The 18011-nt window shown below is 37.9% G+C and overlaps 2 protein-coding genes across 8 annotated transcripts in view; one reads left to right on the forward strand and one right to left on the reverse strand.

The window, feature by feature from the left end:
• The window catches only part of RARS2 (arginyl-tRNA synthetase 2, mitochondrial), an 80963-nt gene extending 72233 nt beyond the window's left edge, over window positions 1-8730 (forward strand). The window contains exons 12-20 of one of the 2 annotated variants that reach the window (XM_060167444.1): window positions 1974-2034; window positions 3577-3653; window positions 4154-4278; window positions 4878-4945; window positions 5030-5139; window positions 5593-5688; window positions 6621-6695; window positions 8073-8136; window positions 8612-8730. In XM_060167444.1, coding sequence (XP_060023427.1) covers window positions 1974-2034; window positions 3577-3653; window positions 4154-4278; window positions 4878-4945; window positions 5030-5139; window positions 5593-5688; window positions 6621-6695; window positions 8073-8136; window positions 8612-8698 — 763 coding nt within the window. In that variant the 3' untranslated portion in view covers window positions 8699-8730. The remainder of the gene's footprint in view (window positions 1-1973; window positions 2035-3576; window positions 3654-4153; window positions 4279-4877; window positions 4946-5029; window positions 5140-5592; window positions 5689-6620; window positions 6696-8072; window positions 8137-8611) is intronic. The other variant, XM_060167445.1, reaches the window with a different exon arrangement.
• Window positions 8731-12127: 3397 nt separating this feature from the next.
• Window positions 12128-18011, reverse strand: part of SLC35A1 (solute carrier family 35 member A1) — a 28194-nt gene continuing 22310 nt past the window's right edge. For 2 of the 6 annotated variants that reach the window (XM_060167450.1, XM_060167452.1), the window contains exons 5-7: window positions 16274-16450; window positions 15685-15819; window positions 12128-12807 (exon numbers count right to left, since the gene is read on the reverse strand). In XM_060167450.1, the coding sequence (XP_060023433.1) occupies window positions 12656-12807; window positions 15685-15819; window positions 16274-16450 (464 nt within the window). In that variant the 3' untranslated portion in view covers window positions 12128-12655. Of the gene's footprint in view, window positions 12808-12834; window positions 13758-15684; window positions 15820-16273; window positions 16451-18011 lie in introns of those variants that run through there. The other 4 variants (XM_060167446.1, XM_060167448.1, XM_060167449.1 and 1 more) reach the window with 4 other exon arrangements.

The raw sequence follows: 18011 nt of genomic DNA on the forward strand, positions 1-18011 counted from the left end.
TGCGGAGCACGGGCTCGAGGCACGCAGGGTTCAGTAGTTGTGGCACACGAGCTCAGTAGTTGTGGCTCACAGGCTCTAGAGCCAGGTTCAGTAGTTGTGGGGCACGGGCTTAGTTGCTCCGAGGCATGTGGGATCTTCCCAGGCCAGGGCTCAAATCCGTATCCCCTGCATTGGCAGGTGGATTCTTAACCACTGTACCACCAGGGAAGCCCTCTCCGGCTTTCAAATTCAGGTTTTACAAACTCAACCTAGGACTTTTTCTTATATTCATCTCTTTTTCTTTGGATTAAAAAGGTTTTCTTTGTTTTGTGCTTGGCTCAAATCAAAAAATATAATGGGGTGTATATTTGTGACTTCGTTTTGGGGATAATCTATATCAGTGTTTTACAACATTTTTTTTGATTATAACCCTTCTCAGGAGATTTTTTAGCCATATTTTTTTATACTTGCCCATCCTCATGAAATTTTAACACCACAGATGTATCTGTATGTATTGTATGCATATATGTGCTTTATACATAAATAGAGTAAGATTTTTTTGTCCCTCACGAGACAGTTTTTGCCTCCTTTCAGAACACATGCTCTGGGGACTTCTCTGGCGGTCCAGGGGTTAAGACTCCACACTTACAATGCAGGGGGCACTTGCTCTGTTATATCTGGATCCTGAAGTAGGTACCAATGACATTTTGATGATCCCCAACATTTCAAAAGATCTAGGAACTTTAAAAATCCTCAAAATCCTCCCAGGGTCATGTATTGTTAAGCAAAAATAGCTTTAATTTTTTTCTTGCAGTTTTATTGAGATATAATTGGCATACAGCACTGTGTAAGGTGTATAATGATTTGACTTACATACGTCACGAAATGATTATCACAATAAGTTTAGTGAACATCCATCCTTTCATATAGATAACAAAACTAAAGAAATAGAAAAAAATTTTTCTGGTGATGAGAACTCTTAGGGTTTACTCTCTTAACATTAACTTTCATATATAACATACAGCGGTGTTAATTCTATTTATCATTTTGTACTTTACATCCCTAGTACTTATTTATCTTATAACTGGGAGTTTGTACCTTTTGACCACCTTCATCCAATTCCCCCTCTCTCTGTCCCTTGCCTCTGAAATTCTACAAATCCTATCTCTTTTTCTATGAGTTTATTTGGTTTTGAATTATAATTGACCTACAACACTACGTTAGTTCCTGTTACACAACATAGTGATTTGCTATTTCTATATATTCAAAATGATCACCATGGTGAGTCTACTTATGATATGTCACCATACAAAGATATTATATAGTTATTAATATATTCCCCACAAGTTAATTAGCTCTAATTTTAAAATTCAATATTTAAATAATTTTCACCTAAAATTTTTCACTTAAAATTTTATAGTTTATGGTTTGTTTTTAAATATTTTGTACTGTGTGCAAACTGGGTATTTTGTCCTTAACCAGAGATAAGAGGTAAGTGGAATTTTTGTCAGAGGAATTTATGGTCTTTTTAAATGCTTTAGAAAGTATTGCTTTCGAATGATCCAAGACGTTGGAAGAGTAGCTAGAAGATACTGTATCACCTATGTTTTAAATATGTTCTTTAAGAAAGTATATTGCAGAAAAGTGACAGGAAAGTAATTCTTTCCAGTAGAGGCTTAATTAACAAATCATAAAACATTTACCTACAAACACCTTGCCTAGAGCTATTTAGTTATTATTACTACTTGTCCCAGAGCTTTTATTTATTTTTTATCTTTTCACAGCACTTTCATAATTCTTTTCCCAAAGCTGTTTTTGTTATTACTATCTTGTATCAAAGTATGGTACTGGGATTATATAAGCATGGGTACTATACCCGAGGCTTGGAATAACAGTAGTTCTTAATGAGAAAAGCCTCATTACTATTAAATAGGTAGAACAAATTATTACCCAGATCTGCTTAGTAACTCTTAATCTATGGCCATTTTTTTCAGAGATCTTGCAGCTGCTATAGATCGAATGGACAAGTATAATTTTGATAAAATGATTTATGTGGTAAGTAATCACAATAAAGAACAAAAGGTTATGATCCCTACTTCATGAAAACTGCAAAGATAGATATTGAATGCCTTGTTGAAAAACTAGGCAAAAATAATTTTCTCAAACTATAGAAAGGATTCAATGTTAAGTGTATGTATGATGGCAAACACTATGTTTAAAAAAAAAAACTTAAAAAGTTCACATTGCTTCATAGTAAAAAAAACCAAAAATTACCCAAATGAATGGTTATGTGTAACAAATATGTACATGTCACTGTAATACATTTCTTTAAAATAACTTTCTATTTTAAATATTTTAGGACGCACGGAAGTTTCAAAATGGTAGAGTTTCCGTGTAGCCTTCAGTCTTCTCCAAAGATAATATCTTACATAACCATGGTACTTTGTCTATACCAGGAAACTAACATTGGTAGAGACCTTAGTTAAATTTCACCAATTTTTACACATGCTTGTGTATGGGCATGGTGGAGGGGGGTATGAAATTTTATCACATGTAAATTCATGTAACCATCACCACATTCAGAATACAAAACTGTTCCATCACAAAACAACCTCTCTTATGGCAACCACTTAATAATCATGCGTTCCTCCAACCCTAACCACTGGCAACCAGTGCTCTGTTCTCCATCATACCATTTTGTCACTTTGAGAATGTTATATAAATGGAACCACATTAGGTAACTTTTTTTTTTTTTTTTTTTGGCAGTGTTGGGTTTTTGTTGCTGCGCGCGGGCTTTCTCTAGTTGCAGCGAGTGGGGGCTACTCTTCGTTGCAATGCACAGGCTTCTCATTGCAGTGGCTTCTCTCATTGCAGAGCATGGGCTCTAGGTGCACGGGCTTCAGTAGTTGTAGCACATGGGCTCAGTAGTTGTGGCTTGCGGGCTCTAGAGCACAGGCTCAGTAGTTGTGGTGCACGGGCTTAGTTGCTCCGCAGCATGTGGGATCTTCCCGGATCAGGGCTCGAACCCGTGTCCCCTGCATTGGCAGGAGGATTCTTAACCACTGCGCCACCAGGGAAGTCCCACATTAGGTAACATTTTGAGGTTGGCTGTTTTCACTTAGCATAATGAATGCCCTTGAGATCCACCCAAACTATTGCATGTGTCAGTAGTTTGTTCCTTTTATGCTGAGTAATATTCTAGTCTCCCCTTCCTTTCTTTCTGTGTGCAACCTCCCTTTCCCCGAAGGAAAAAAAAAAGTTGCTATTAAATATATTTTTAGAGCTTAGCTTTGGCCTTCTTGGAGCTAAAGGTCATAACAGCTGAGAGAGGAGGAATTTAGATAGAAAACTCACAAGGTTAAATTTCATGTTCCCTCCTGGCTCAGTGGAGTGCTGCAGCTCTTACTTCCTTCTCTTCTAGAGGACTCACCTTAGACCTTCTTCTGGTGGCATCTGCTTTGTGTGCTTATTTAAAACATATCCACTGATAGTGACTCTAGTCTGTCAAAACTCAAATATTTTAATTTGATTTATGCCCAACCTATTGTAGATTAACTTATCAGTGTTCTTTTATTTTAAATAAATTTTTTTCTCAAGACAGATAAAGGGCAAAAAAAGCATTTTCAGCAAGTGTTCCAAATGCTGCAGATCATGGGATATGACTGGGCAGAAAGGTACCGTACTGTCTGCATGGTTCTTAATTGCCTGCTCAAGATTAAAGTTTTGCTAGGTCAGCCATGTCCAAAAATGTAGCAAATTGTTAAAAATTTTCATTCAAAATTCACTTCTTTGTTTCAAGATGTTAGTGTGAAAAAACAGATTTGTTCTTTGTGCTAATTTTTGTCCTGGTTATATTAATTTCTAGCTTATAAACATTTAATAAATGGTTTTATTAGACATCTCTCAGTGGCTTAATTTTCAAAATTCTTAATTCCCATCTCCTTTTTTTCATAAAGGCAACTAGTAATTTAATCATATGCTAGTGATTATGAAATGAAGCTGTGTGTTTAACATCTTCTGTGGCATACGTCACAGCATATTTCAATTTATAAATTTTTTAAAACCTCTCTGTGAGAGTTAAAGTTAAGACTATTCTCTATAAGGGTATTGTTATATTCTTTGATCACCAGCTCCTTTTCAGTTTTCAGTGGACTAAGTGCCTTCTCCATTTTAGGTGCCAGCACGTGCCCTTTGGGGTAGTGCAGGGAATGAAGACTCGAAGAGGAGATGTTACTTTTCTGGAAGATGTTCTAAATGAGATTCGATTGAGGATGCTACAGAACATGGCTTCTGTTAAGAGTGAATTCACTTTTTTGTTGTTACAGACATAACTTACGTGCACTTTTATGTTTTGCTGGACTTCTGTGCAGTGTGATTTATTATGACCATCCCTCCATTGAACTTTCATAAACCTTGGCACAAATAGCTTTGCTAATTCGAGGTGCCAGAATTTCTAGACTTGCTGCTGGGCTGTTACTCAGTTTAGTAATGGGAATTGATACACCCTGAGCCTCTTTTCCTGGGCAGCTTCAGCATTGTCACTCCATGGTTGGAGTGCTTGTGCAAAGTTCCTGTGTTCCATAATCAGAAGCAAGTCCCAAGTCCTTATGGCTTTGTTTAACCTTCACCTTTGGAAAAATAAGTACCAGCTCTATCTAATGTCTTCCAAGGGATATTTGTAAGAAAAATAAATTCGTGTTTCTTCCCTTTTAACAAAGGCTTGAAAACATCATTATCAAAGTTAAATCAGCCCACATTAGGACAGTTAATTGCCTGCTGTACACCTGTTTATTCTTGATGCTGTCAGCATATGGTTTTGTTAGGTTTTATCTCCACTTTAGTCCCGGATTTTGTACAGTTTCATGCAAGGTTAAAGTAGCTGCCTTTGTCTATTTCAGCCACCAGAGAGCTGGAGAACCCCCAGGAGACAGCAGAGAGGGTGGGGCTCGCAGCCCTCATCATTCAGGTCTGTGAAGACTGCTTCCCGGGAGAGCCTTTTATTTGGTACTGGGACAAATCCCAGCGCTGAAGATTTCCTCTGTCATTTTAGGACTTCAGAGGTTTCCTGTTATCTGACTATCAGTTCAGCTGGGATCGTGTTTTCCAGAGTCGCGGGGACACAGGGGTCTTCCTGCAGTACACACACGCCCGCCTCCACAGGTGAGAAGAGTCTGCAGGGAAACACTGGGCCGCTCTGTCCTTCCCAGGGTGGGGTCTGGATGGAGCGATTCCGAGACCAAAGGCCCTGTTTTCTGGGCTTCTCCGACATCTCACATTCAAAACTAGTTGAAGTACAGTGGACCTCTTATTATGTTTGGGTCTTGTGGGGTTTTTTAAACATTTATATATTGCACACCTATGAAACGAAATGCTTTTATATATATTACGTTATTTAGTACTCAGAATAACCTTGCTAAAGAGTATACTCCGTTTTCAGATGAAGAAACAGATGTAGGGAAAACTGAGGCATCGGGTCAAATGATGGTAGCTTCTGAGTCTAGGACTATATTAAGGAAAGCAAGACTGTGCGTTATGAGGTGATGTTCATCATTTGCAACTGAGTCCTCGGATGACTTGTTTAATCCTTTGTTGTGTTTAAACTTGTGATAACAGTTTGGAAGAGACTTTTGGATGTGGTTATCTAAATGACTTCAACACTGCTTGCTTACAAGAGCCACAGTCTGTTTCCATTCTCCAGCATCTTCTCAGGTACAGTTTCCTAACATTATCAAGTCTGCTTCTGCTCCGTGAAATAACTGTTGTAGTTTGCTGACCACTGGAATCAACAGGCCAGTGACTCTAGACAGCGCTTTTCCAAAGGTGTGACCAAAAAGTGATTGCCTGCCCTTTGGGAGCAGACAGAGGGCATGCTCACGGCTAATCCTTGGGCTTAAAAAATATTATCACCATTGAATTAGCCCAGCTGTCTAACATCCTTTAGGTCATGGTGTGAGAACGTAAAGCCTGGTAAAAGCATAACCTTTTAGTGTAGAAACGATCATCTTCTCACCCTCTGTGATAAGTGAAGGAAAATCCCTGCCTTTGTGCACCATCCCTGAGACCATAAGCCCTTCATTTGCCTCTTGGTTTCAGTTCAGCTTCAAATACACCGGACAAGAGATCATACTTCTGAGCTCTCATGAGCATTATCGGTGAAGCCAGACTTGTCAGGAGAGACTGACGAATATCTGGAAGGGATATGGAGGGTTAACAACAAGGCCTATTTCTCTGATTGCCACACAGTGGTCAGTGGTTCTTTCTTGGGATGAGGGGTGAGTTTACTAACATTTGGCTAATTTGTGAGGAAAAATAAGCCAACCTGGTTTTCTTGGCAGTGAGTAGACTCGTTTGCTAGATTATGTTCCTAAGCATGGCTAGAGGCTTTGTATGTTTAAGAGCCATGATTTGAGTCCTTGCTTTGGGCTAGGCCTATGGGATCTCAAGGTGATTTAGAAAGTACCTGCCATCAAGGAACTTGTAAGAAAGAAAGATGTGCCTTTACCTTCAAATTTACACAAGGTCTTTTTTCATATATCTTCTACCATTAATGATATCAAGTCACCCTTATATCGTAGATCTTAGCTTGGTGTAATATGAGCCCAGCCTTCCCCTGCCAACCACTCCTGTCATCTTTCTTTTAGGTTCGATGAGGTGCTTTATAGGTCAGCCCAAGACCTTCAACCCAGGCATATTGTCAGTTACCTTCTAACTCTAAGGTATGTTATAAACTTGCTATTTGGGGGTATTAAAAGACATTTGATATGACAAAGGACCTTTCTTTCATCTAAAGGTCTCCTATAGACAAATCCATTGGCCTAAAAAATCTTATGCTTTAAGTTACAGGAATTCTTGCTTCATCTTTGCAAATTAGCAGTTAATGTTCATTCATTCATTCATTCATGCAGTGATTGAAGGTCTGGTCACTGGAGTCTAGTGAACGGGAACCAATAGGTACATCATGGGTGGTCATAGTACAGCATGTGTTAGGATAGATTGGACATGAGGGGCAATGTTAGGGCACTTAGCCCAGCCTTGAGGGTTCAGAGGGGGCTTCTCAGAGGAGAGGAGTAGATGTCAGTCAGGAGAAGCAAGGTGGCAGAGAAGGAGGGAAAAGCCCAGAGTTGAGCAAGAACATGATCCACTAAAAGCACTTCTGGGAGAACGACTGTGTTCTGTATGTACTAAGGCGTTCTGACTTATTTTCAGGGCAGTGGGGTCCATGAAAAGGTTTTAAGCAGAGGCACAGAAAAGTCAGTCTGATGGAGGGTAGAGAATGAATTGGAAAGCGAGTAGATGACACTTGGATAGAAATTTCACGGTGGCTGTTTTAGAAAGTTTGAATAGAGGTTGAGTTTTATAGCAACAGTTGTATCTTCTCATAAAGCTATTTAAGAAAGTAAGTATTTGCTTTTACTCAAGATTTACTGAAATCAAAGGTTTATTGGGACTTCTTCCTTGAATATGCTTTTTACCTTTCTTCCCCAGATTTATAGATTTTTTTTCCTGTAATTTCCACTTAGACATATAGAGATGAAGAAGCCAGAAAGTCTTATTAAATGTCACTTAATCATTGAAACTAATGTCATAAGCATCATTTCTCTGGCACTGTTCTTGCTGCCATAACCTAAACAGAAAAAAAATATTTTAAAGAAGAGTGGCCAGTGTATGCAGAGTGGATTGATAACTAGTCTTACCCCACCTCCTCCCAGTACAGAAGGAGACAGGCCAGACCGTGTTATACATTTCATCTTGAGGGAGGCCTAAATAAGGGAAAACTAATTATTAGAAAAGAATCCCCTATACTTGTAAAACTAACAATGAAATCAAAATCTTAAGAACAATGAAACTAATCATAATACCACCTGGTATTAGTAGAACCAGGACCAAAAATCTAAAACCGAGTTTAGTGTGTTTCACTTTGCCAGTTATTGAAAAGCAGTGAATTCAGCCTCAACTTCCCAACTTTGGAAATATCCTTTAGTGGCTCTCAGCTTTGATTTCTCTAAGTTGAGGGAGTAAGATTAGATATCAAGCTTGTATGTTACACAGGAAATTAGCTGGTCCTAATCATGATTATTCTCTTCCTGTTTCAGTCATCTTGCAGCGGTGGCACACAAAACACTACACATAAAAAACAGTCCTCCTGAAGTGGCCGGGGTATGTTATGTCGAGTTTTGCTGTGTAATCTCTAGCATCCTCAGACTTATTACTGAGTCAGTCTTGTCAGTGTTTCTAAAATAGCATCCTGTTGTTCACCTACAGAAGTGTACTTACACACTCAAGGTAAAAATTAGAATTGGGCTGTAACAATCATTGTTACTTTCCAACATACTGGACCATGAAACACCTTTTCCTACATCAAGTGACAGGGTGATTAGCTCCCCTTATCTGAAGCTGTACTTTATGGAGTTACTGTTACTCCCACTCCACAGCCCTTGGGTACCAGTCTTACTATAACAAATCCTAGGAATTTCTTTCTTTTGCCTACAGGAAACCCTAGGGCACTTGGAGATACTGTTGTACATTAAATTAGAAGAAAGTCAGAATTACTTCTAACAGGAATTTTATCTATTCATTCACAGTTAGCCTGTTACTGAATTGACCTTGAATCATTCTTGAATTTATTTTGTAGGCCAGACTTCATCTTTTCAGAGCTGTCCGCTCAGTCCTAGCCAACGGAATGACACTTCTTGGAATAACACCTGTATGTAGGATGTAATTTCTAATTAAAATTGCTTTTAAAATACTAAATGAATTCTAGTTATCTATTCTTACATGCCTTGCTATTTAGAATAGAACTGAAACTATCATTCTATGTCAGAATCTATATTTTATTGTCCATATTTTATTAAGTGATTTATCAACTTATTAAATCTTTATCTTTTAAAAAAATCATCTGAGTTTCCTCATGGTCAATAAGTACTAAATGGACTTTTGTTAAACTAAGTTAAATCTTTTTATTTATTTATTTTTTTTGCGGTACACGGGCCTCTCACTGTTGTGGCCTCTCCCATTGCGGAGCACAGGCTCCAGACGTGCAGGCTCAGCGGCCATGGCTCACGGGCCCAGCCACTCTGTGGCATATGGGATCTTCCCAGACCGGGGCATGAACCCATGTCCCCTGCATCCGCAGGCGGACTGTCAACCACTGTGCCACCAGGGAAGCCCGTTAAATCTTTTTAAAGTCATTGTGGTCTACCGGAGACAAAGGATTAGAGTTTAAACTCTGGCTTGAGGGTTTTTTGTTTTTCTTTTTTAATTGAAGTATAGTTGATTTACAATATTACATTAGTTTCAGGTGTACAACATAGTGATTCAATATTTTTATAAATTAAACTCCATTTAAAGTTATTATAAAACAATGGCTATATTTTCCTGTACTGTGCAATGTATCTTTCTTCCTTATTTTATACATAGTAGTTTGTATCTTTTAAGCCCTTACCCCTACCTTGCTCCTCCCCCCTTCCCTCTCCCCACTGGTAACCACTAGTTTGTTCTCTACAGCTGTCAGTCTTTCTGTTTTGTTATATTCATTTGTTTGTTTTATTTCTTAGATTCCACATATAAGGGATAACGGAGTATTTGTCTTTCTCTGACTTATTTCACTAAGCATAATCTCTAGTCCCATCCACGTTGTTGGGAATGGCAAAATTTCATTCTTTTTATGGCTAATATTCATGTATATACACCACATCTTCTGTTGATGGACAGGTTACTTCCATATTTTTGCTATTGTAAACAGTGCTGCTATGAACATTGGGATGCATGTATCTTTTTGAATTAGTGTTTTTGTTTTCTTCAGATATATACCCAGGAGTGGGATTGCTGGGTCATATGGTAGTTCTATTTTTAGCTTTTTGAGGAGCCTCCATACTGTTTTCCAAAGTGGCTGCACCCATTTACATTCCCACCAACTGTGGGAGTAAAAGTCCCCTACTGTGTCTGTGCGCAAACGTGCACACTCCTCGTGAGCAGTGTCCAGGCTTCCCACAGCCCTCCTGTCCCACCAGCCCTCTGACCAGCCAGGGGGCTGCCTTCCCTGTGCCAGACCCAGGGCTGGGGTGCCCAATATGTGGATCTCCACCCGTGTGATCTCCCTTTTTCTGAGTCCTCTCCCTGGGGCACAGGTCCCAACCTGCTCACTTCTCTTCCCTTCCTACCCGATTCTGTGTGGATCTTTCTTACAGCCTTGGCTATACAGGAGTCTTTCTGCCAGTTTCCAGTTAGTTTTCAGTGAGACTGTTCCACATGTAGACAGATAAACAGGACTTTTTTTTTTTACTTTTTAAAAATTTTTTATTGAAGTACAGTTGATTTACAATGTTGTGTTAATTTCTGCTGTACAGTGATTTGGTTGTACATATTCTTTTTCATATTCTTTTCCACTTATGGTTTATCACAGGATATTGAATATAGTTCCCTGTGTTATACAGTAGGACCTTGTTGTTTATCCATCCTATGTATAACAGTTTGTGTCTACTAATCCCAGACTCCCATTCCTTCCCTACCTTGGCAACCACAACTCTATTCTCTATGTATGAGTCTGTTTCTGTTTCGTAGATACGTTCATCTGTGTCATATTTTAGATTCCACATATAAGAGGTATCATAAGGTATTTGTCTTTTTCTGACTTACTTTGCTTAGAATGATAATCTCTAGGTCCATCCACGTTGCTGCAAATGGCATTATTTCATTCTTTTTTTTATGGCTGAGTAATAGTCCATTGTTTATTTATTCCACATCTTAATCCATTCATTGTCGATGGACATTTAGGCTGTTTCCATGTCTTGGCTATTGTGCATAGTGCTGCTGTGAACATAGGCGTGAACATATCTTTTTGAATTATAGTTTTGTCTGGTTATATGCCCAGTAGTGGGATTGCTGGATCATATGGTAATTCTATTTTTAGTTTTTTGAGGAACCTCCATACTGTTCTCCATAGTGGCTGCACCAATTACATTCCCACCAACAGTGTAAGAGGGTTCCCTTTTCTCCACACCCTCTCCAGCACTGGTTATTTGTAGACTTTTTGATGATGGCTGTTCTGGTGTGAGGTGGTACCTAATTGTAGTTTTGATTTGCATTTCTCCAATAATTAGCAATGATGAGCATTTTTTCACCACATGTAGATATATTTTTGATGTGTTCATTGGGGGAGGTGAGTTCCACTTCCTCCTCCTCTGCCATCCAATCTCCTCTGCCTTGACATCTTACAGTGCCATTCATCCAGAAACTCTTCTTGTAACTGAGATTATGTTTCCATGTTTTAAAATTGATGAGGAAGAAAAATCTCAATTTTCTTAGAATTATGACTGTTCTTTATAAATTTCGGGAGAACAAAATTGAGCTTTTTTGTCAATACAGCTGACAGCTACTCCCAGAGAACAGGTCTCATACTTTTCATGGCCGTATACAGGTAACTCTTACCAGACTATGTGAACTGGGGCATTGAACACATTTGAATAACAAGGAATTACTTTACAGATATCCAATTAGGATCTTTGTAAAAATTAGTCCATTAAACCACATTTGAAATGGAGTTTCTCAGTTTCATGTATCTGCATATTGGTAAGTATATTTTGTGTGACCTGCTTAGGAAACATGAGTAGGATGTGATCTGTTTGATGGTTACAGCTATCCTCATCTGAGAATTTCCATTCCGATCTGTTATAATTTATTCTAACTATTGCTACTAGAAATCTTCTGAATACCAATGACAATCTAATTTTATGCATAGAGAAGCAAATTAGCATGAATTAAAGCTTCTTTAGTTGAATGAGCATAGTTTTATATTGGCAAGTATGGTATACCTTCTTAATCCTAGAAAAGACTCCAATTTTAAGTGAATTATCTTCCAGATTGTTTATTTTCTACTTAAAGTATCATCAGTATTTCCTTAGCACAAATCAGCCATGGAATAAAAAGTTGGGACATTTTTTACACATCCAGTATCTCCCTCCCCTTCTTTGAACAAACATTCCCCTTCCCAGATCTATGGTAGGTTGCTTAGTATTTGGTTTTTGTTTTTGTTTTTTTTGGGGGGGGGGGTTGTTTGTTTTTAATATCTATTTATTTATTTTGGCTGCGCCGGGCCTTAGTTGCTGCGTGTGGGATCTTCAGTTGAAACATAGTTGCAGCATGCATGCAGGATCTAGTTCCCCAACCAGGGATCGAACCTGGGCCCCTTGCATTGTGAGCATGGAGTCTTACCCACTGGACCACCAGGTAAGTCCCTTCCTTATATTTGAATCTTGAGTAAAATGACACAAGGGACAGTGATGGTTAAAGCCAAGTCTTTCTGAAAGCAGCTCTCTGAAAAGGCTGTTCATTAATTCCTGCAACCTAGAGCCATACAGCCTTGACTGCAGTCCTTATAAATTCTTTTTTTTTTTTAAGGCTAGGTGGAAGAGGTTTATAGCCATTTTTTGCAACCAAAGAGCCTAGATAAAATTCCAACATACAGAAAGTAAAAAATTTAATGTTTTGGGCTTGTGTTTCTGTTTCTGCATTCTCTTTTTTTTTAATTTATTTATTTTATTTTTGGCTGTGTTGGGTCTTCATTGCTGTACGCGGGCTTTCTCCGGTTGCAGTGCACAGGCTTCTCATTGCGGTGGCTTCTCTTATTGTGGAGCACAGGCTCTAGGGACACAGGCTTCAGTAGTTGTGGCACGCAGGCTCAGCAGCTGTGGCGCATGGGCTTAGTTGCTCCACGGCATGTGGGATCTTCCCGGACCAGGGCTCGAACCCGTGTCCCCTGCATTGGCAGGCAGATTCTTAACCACTGAGCCACCAGGGAAGCCTGTTTTTGCATTATCTTAATGGTCATATCTACAATACAAATAGTGATCAAACAGGTTTCATATAAATACATTAAGTTTATTGCTGAATTTTCCCATAACATTATAGAAATTTTTTTTAAAAAACACTGAAATTTCACAAATTATTGAGCTCAACAGTTAAACATACTTCATAAAAAAAAGTACAAAAGTGACATTAGAAATATTTTTTGAAGAAAAGTATATCATCTAAGAGCAAAGAAATGTGAATCCAGACAATGAATGGCACAAATACAGCACTTTAGAGGAGTACTCAGTCACCACCCAGAAATCATTGTCTGAGTTACGAAATAGATTCAGTTTGAGAAGTTATATATTCAGTTTGTTTCTGAACTAGCCTGTCTTGTTTTTGCCTCTCTTTTGTAAGAAAAGAGCTAGGTCTTTACTGCTGCTGGGACCAAATACTGTACATGCACTGGAGAATAAGGACGGGTCACCCTTCTCCCCTGGTACCTGCACAAGAGAACAGTTAGTACAGAAATGGCTTTGGCACTTTAACCCTTAACATAATCCCAAACCTTGTTAATTAAATATTGTAGCCTTGCATGATTTTTTTTAATACCACATCATCTCCATACTTTATATGTACACTATATATACAATAATAAAAATCCTTCATTCTAAAACAAAACAGGTTGATTCCAAACAGGCCACATTAAATCTTTGTAGCAATACGCTCACATAGCTTTCTTCTTAATGCTTATACGACACAGTTTTTGATTGTTTTTTTTAAGCTACCTTCTGGGATTGACTTAAGGCTCTAGTTTAATGCAAATGGTTTAATCTTAGTAGGAATCTCTTTTGAGGCTAAAAATCACACACCACTGACTCTCTCTTTTGAAGTTGGTTCTCCTTGTTGGATGGATGTAGTGTCTTGTCTGGGTAATCCATAGAGATATATAGAAACACATACAAGAAGAGTACCCAGAGCAAAGGTGAGTGCTGAAAAAGAAAAAAAAAAAAGGAATCTGTATTTGTGTTCTTAAAACTATGTAAAAATGATTAGTTTAAAATTCTGAAGACTTTCAATTGTGGGTTTACACTATCAGATTACATGGAAAATAAATTTAAGTGTTCTATATGATGATGGTAAGGTTTAGAAAGGTCATCAATTCTAGCTCCACCCCCACCCCACTCACCAGAAAAAGTAGTGAAATCAAGGGAGTGACAATCACTTACTACATACTTTTCAAGAACGCAAGTATGACTGTCCTGGACCACTGACAAAGAACATACTAACAAACATCCCTATATGCTGATTGAAAGAAAACGCAGTGGAATAAGGATTTTCCATGATAACTAGAAACCTGTGAAAGTTAAGGTTAGTAGAGTAAAAGGCAGTTGAGCAAAATTCAAAGAGTTAGGTGACCAATGATTCAAACCATTGAAGATTCCTGAATAGGAGATGAGGTGGTGATTTAATGAGTAAAATTCCATTTTCTGCTAACATCTTTTTTTTTTATCTTAATCCTGAAAATCTGGACACAACTGAATTACAACTTGCCCTAACTTGACAAATAGGCATCATATAAATAAATCCATATGTCAAAACTAAACAATATTCTATGTGGAGTACAATGGCACAGTCTTAATAGCTTTAAAAATGTCAGGCAGAGAAACAACATCGAGCTATGACTTTTAGTTCATCCCTAACTAGAAAAGACTAGCTTTGCCTTCCAAAAAGGGGAAGAGGGTAAATTAAATCTAAATAGGAAACTAAGATTGCTAAGACATTCTAAGGACACTGACCAAAAAGCATTTATACTGTTTCCAAATATTCTTTATGAGCACAGGCATAGGATTTGTTGAGCATAAGGATGGATCAGAACTACAAGTGAAAGTTCACACAAATCAGTTAAGAAAAACATCAGAAGGAGGGCCTAGAAATATCTGTTACTGAAATGGTAAGTAGTTGGCTTTATACAGAATACCTACCTACTATGTGCCAGGCACTGTTCTAAGCACTTTGCCTAAAACAACCCTACAAGATAGGTGTTATTATCATTCCCATTTTACAGACAAAGAAACTGAGACATGGGTTAAGTAACTTCCCCAAGGTTTTACAACTAATAAATGGTACAAGCAAGATTTGAACCAAACTATCAAATTTTTTTCTAAGATTTCTACAAGGTTGGTATTCTTCTATTTGCATTTATAACAAGTCAATTGTAAATATAGGCCAGATCTGTTTCTTTTACTTAATGTTGATATTTGACAGATTTTTCTCATGTATTAGTTTATGGTATAACTGATCAGTAAAGAAAATTATCACACCATAAAAGCACCGGGAAATGTTAAGTCAATATCACTGCTTAAATAATTCAGAAGCCAACTAATGGTGGATACGGCTAGGGAAAATTATATTAGAAGGACCAGCATAAAGGCGGTCCTAGAATGCCAGCTATAGTAATGAATTTTGTATTAATTACATATTAAATGAAACAAATAGCTTTATTAAAGAGAAAATTTAGATTTGGATTGTAGTTTCAAAACCAGTTTATATCCAAGTCTAAAACAGGAAGGTACAAACTAAGGGGGAAATGAAAGAAGTATTCTGTTCTTACCTCAGAATAAAAAGTTTACTCTAATTCCACTGCGGAAATTAACGAGGGAGGCTTTGTCTGCAGAAACACTCTTTCTACTGAGTAGCCCGCTCACTTTCAGCCCTAGAACCATTTAAACCACCTAAGTACTGTGGACACACATTCCACACAACTATGAACTGCTGCGCCTGTAGGATAAATTGTAACAAAACTAGGAATTTCTGTAAACTCTACAAGCAACTGCCATATTTAGTGAAAGATGAAATGAACCAAGGTAGTGAGAAGCTCTTCCATGTTAAAAACTTACAGTACAAATTAAGACATACTTATCTGTAATCCAAACAGCATCACTGAAGCAATGGTAGAAAGGACAATGGCTGCTGCTGCAGAAAAGCCTTTCATGATGTTGTCTGTGTACTTGACCACAACAGAAGTGTAGAGGCCTCCAACACTAGCAAGAACTCGCATACAGAAAGAAAGAAATCTTAACACTCAAATAAATGAAACATTCTATGATGGTGAGGCGGTTTTCACCCCCAGAGATGCCATACTAATTTACCTAGGAAAATACTATTTTCCTTAGAAGCAGCCATCTGAGAGATTTTGTACTAGGAGTCATAGTTCCTACAAAACAACATTGTTTTTCAGATGCCCAAAGGGCTATGTAGTCTACTGCTAAACTGTACACATTTATTGCTAATACATTAGATACGTTTGATTGTGAAGGCAAAATTGCTTTGGCATAGCTTTGCCACAAAAGTAAGTCAATAAAACCAAAATTAGATTTTCAGACTGGTATTCACAGTATCAAAGGAACAATTTCAAAATGCTATAAAGGCTTAAAATGGACATCTAACTTGAGGGGAAAGGGTGGGGGGGAGATCTACCCAGAACCTTTAATTCCTGGATACTTACAGATGACAAGCCAGACATAATATGTGTAACCATAGAAAAATCCTTTTTCTTTAATTTCAGCTCCATCTGACAAGTAGACGCCAACTAATGTCACAACAATCCCTGATAGATACATTTGAATGTTTCTCACCCAAAGGGAAGTGTCAGAACTCTTTAAAACTTTTTCAAAATACACTCCTGAAAGAAAATTAAGCATGCAAATATGAAATAGATATTAGAAATTAATCTAAAATGTCTTTATATTATATTTTGGGGTTATTATTCTAAAGTAGTATATGATTTGTGGAACACACATTTTACATTAATTAAATGCAGATTTATTATGTTGGTTGTGACGCATGGCATACCGAACATTACCAATTTGTACTTTTACAGAGCACATTTACAATTAATAACCAAGAGGGAGCTTTCTAAAAACCCACATTTAACAGGAGACTCTTATATTACTATTAATAGTTTCCGCCTTTATTACAGCAGTGAGATAGATCACAAAAGCTCACTTAATGCCACTAAAAGACTTGCTTTGGTCAGCTGGAACACTATATACTATTAGAGTCAATTATCTTAAACATACCCCTATAATATCTGCCTAGTATGAATACTCCCAACTTTGCAAAATAACCTATATAATCACCACTTAGGATTTTTTCTGAGTTACACAACCAAAATAAAGTTTAAATAGAACTTGCTGAGTGAAGCCATTTTCCTTTAAAGCAGGGGTCTACAGACCAAGTTCACCCACAATGTTAGAAGGACTGTGAACTCCCTAACTAGATAATGTTTTGTGTCTATGTGCATTTTTCTGGGGGTGAGGATCCGACACTTTTTTAGGTGCTCCAAAAGCGCACATGTGTCCCCACCCCACCCACAAAACCACATAGCACAGCTGTAAGTTTTACACTGAAAATGAATGCATGTTTAGCAAGGACATTAAAGATTTTTGTTATAAACACTTAATTAGAGGCTTAGGAATTGCCACTAAAGTACTAATCAACTAAAAATTCAAATGAAAACCAAGATTGTTTTTGATGAACCTATGTTGGAAAGAGCCAGAGAATGGGAACAAACATATAATAGCTATTCCTATTTCTATTTCTATTTTTGATTTTCCTATCTGGGAAAACCATTTAACTATTGGGAAACCATTTAACTATTCAGTTCTCAGTTACTCCAAGCATAGAGGGATATTAAACCACGTACCATTTCCTCAACTGTGTATTGAGAATACACACCTTATGGTAAATAGACTGTTGTAGACTGTTGGACACAAACATTTTACTGTTCAAAACAGTGCTAAAAATCAAGTAGTATATTATTTGGGGGGTAACCCAATTTTTGTTTCTAATTTGTTGTTTCCTAAGAATAAAAGTTTAGCATGATGCTATCGTTAAGTATATTCTTAAATTTAGATTTTCCCCTCTTATCAAATGACTAGATACAGAGTTGAAAAATACTTCCTTAGTCAAAAATAGAGTACTAACTCTTTTTTTTTTTTTTGCGGTACACGGGCCTCTCACTGTTGTGGCCTCTCCCGTTGCGGAGCACAGGCTCCGGACGCGCAGGCTCAGCAGCCATGGCTCACGGGCCCAGCCGCTCCGCGGCATGTGGGATCTTCCCGGACCGGGGCACAAACCCGTGTCCCCTGCATCGGCAGGCGGACTCTCAACCACTGCGCCACCAGGGAAGCCCAGTACTAACTCTTGATATAGCAAAATAAAGATAAATAATAAAGATGTAT

This window comes from Lagenorhynchus albirostris, chromosome 12 (assembly GCF_949774975.1).
Source record: "Lagenorhynchus albirostris chromosome 12, mLagAlb1.1, whole genome shotgun sequence".
NCBI lineage: Eukaryota > Metazoa > Chordata > Mammalia > Artiodactyla > Delphinidae > Lagenorhynchus > Lagenorhynchus albirostris.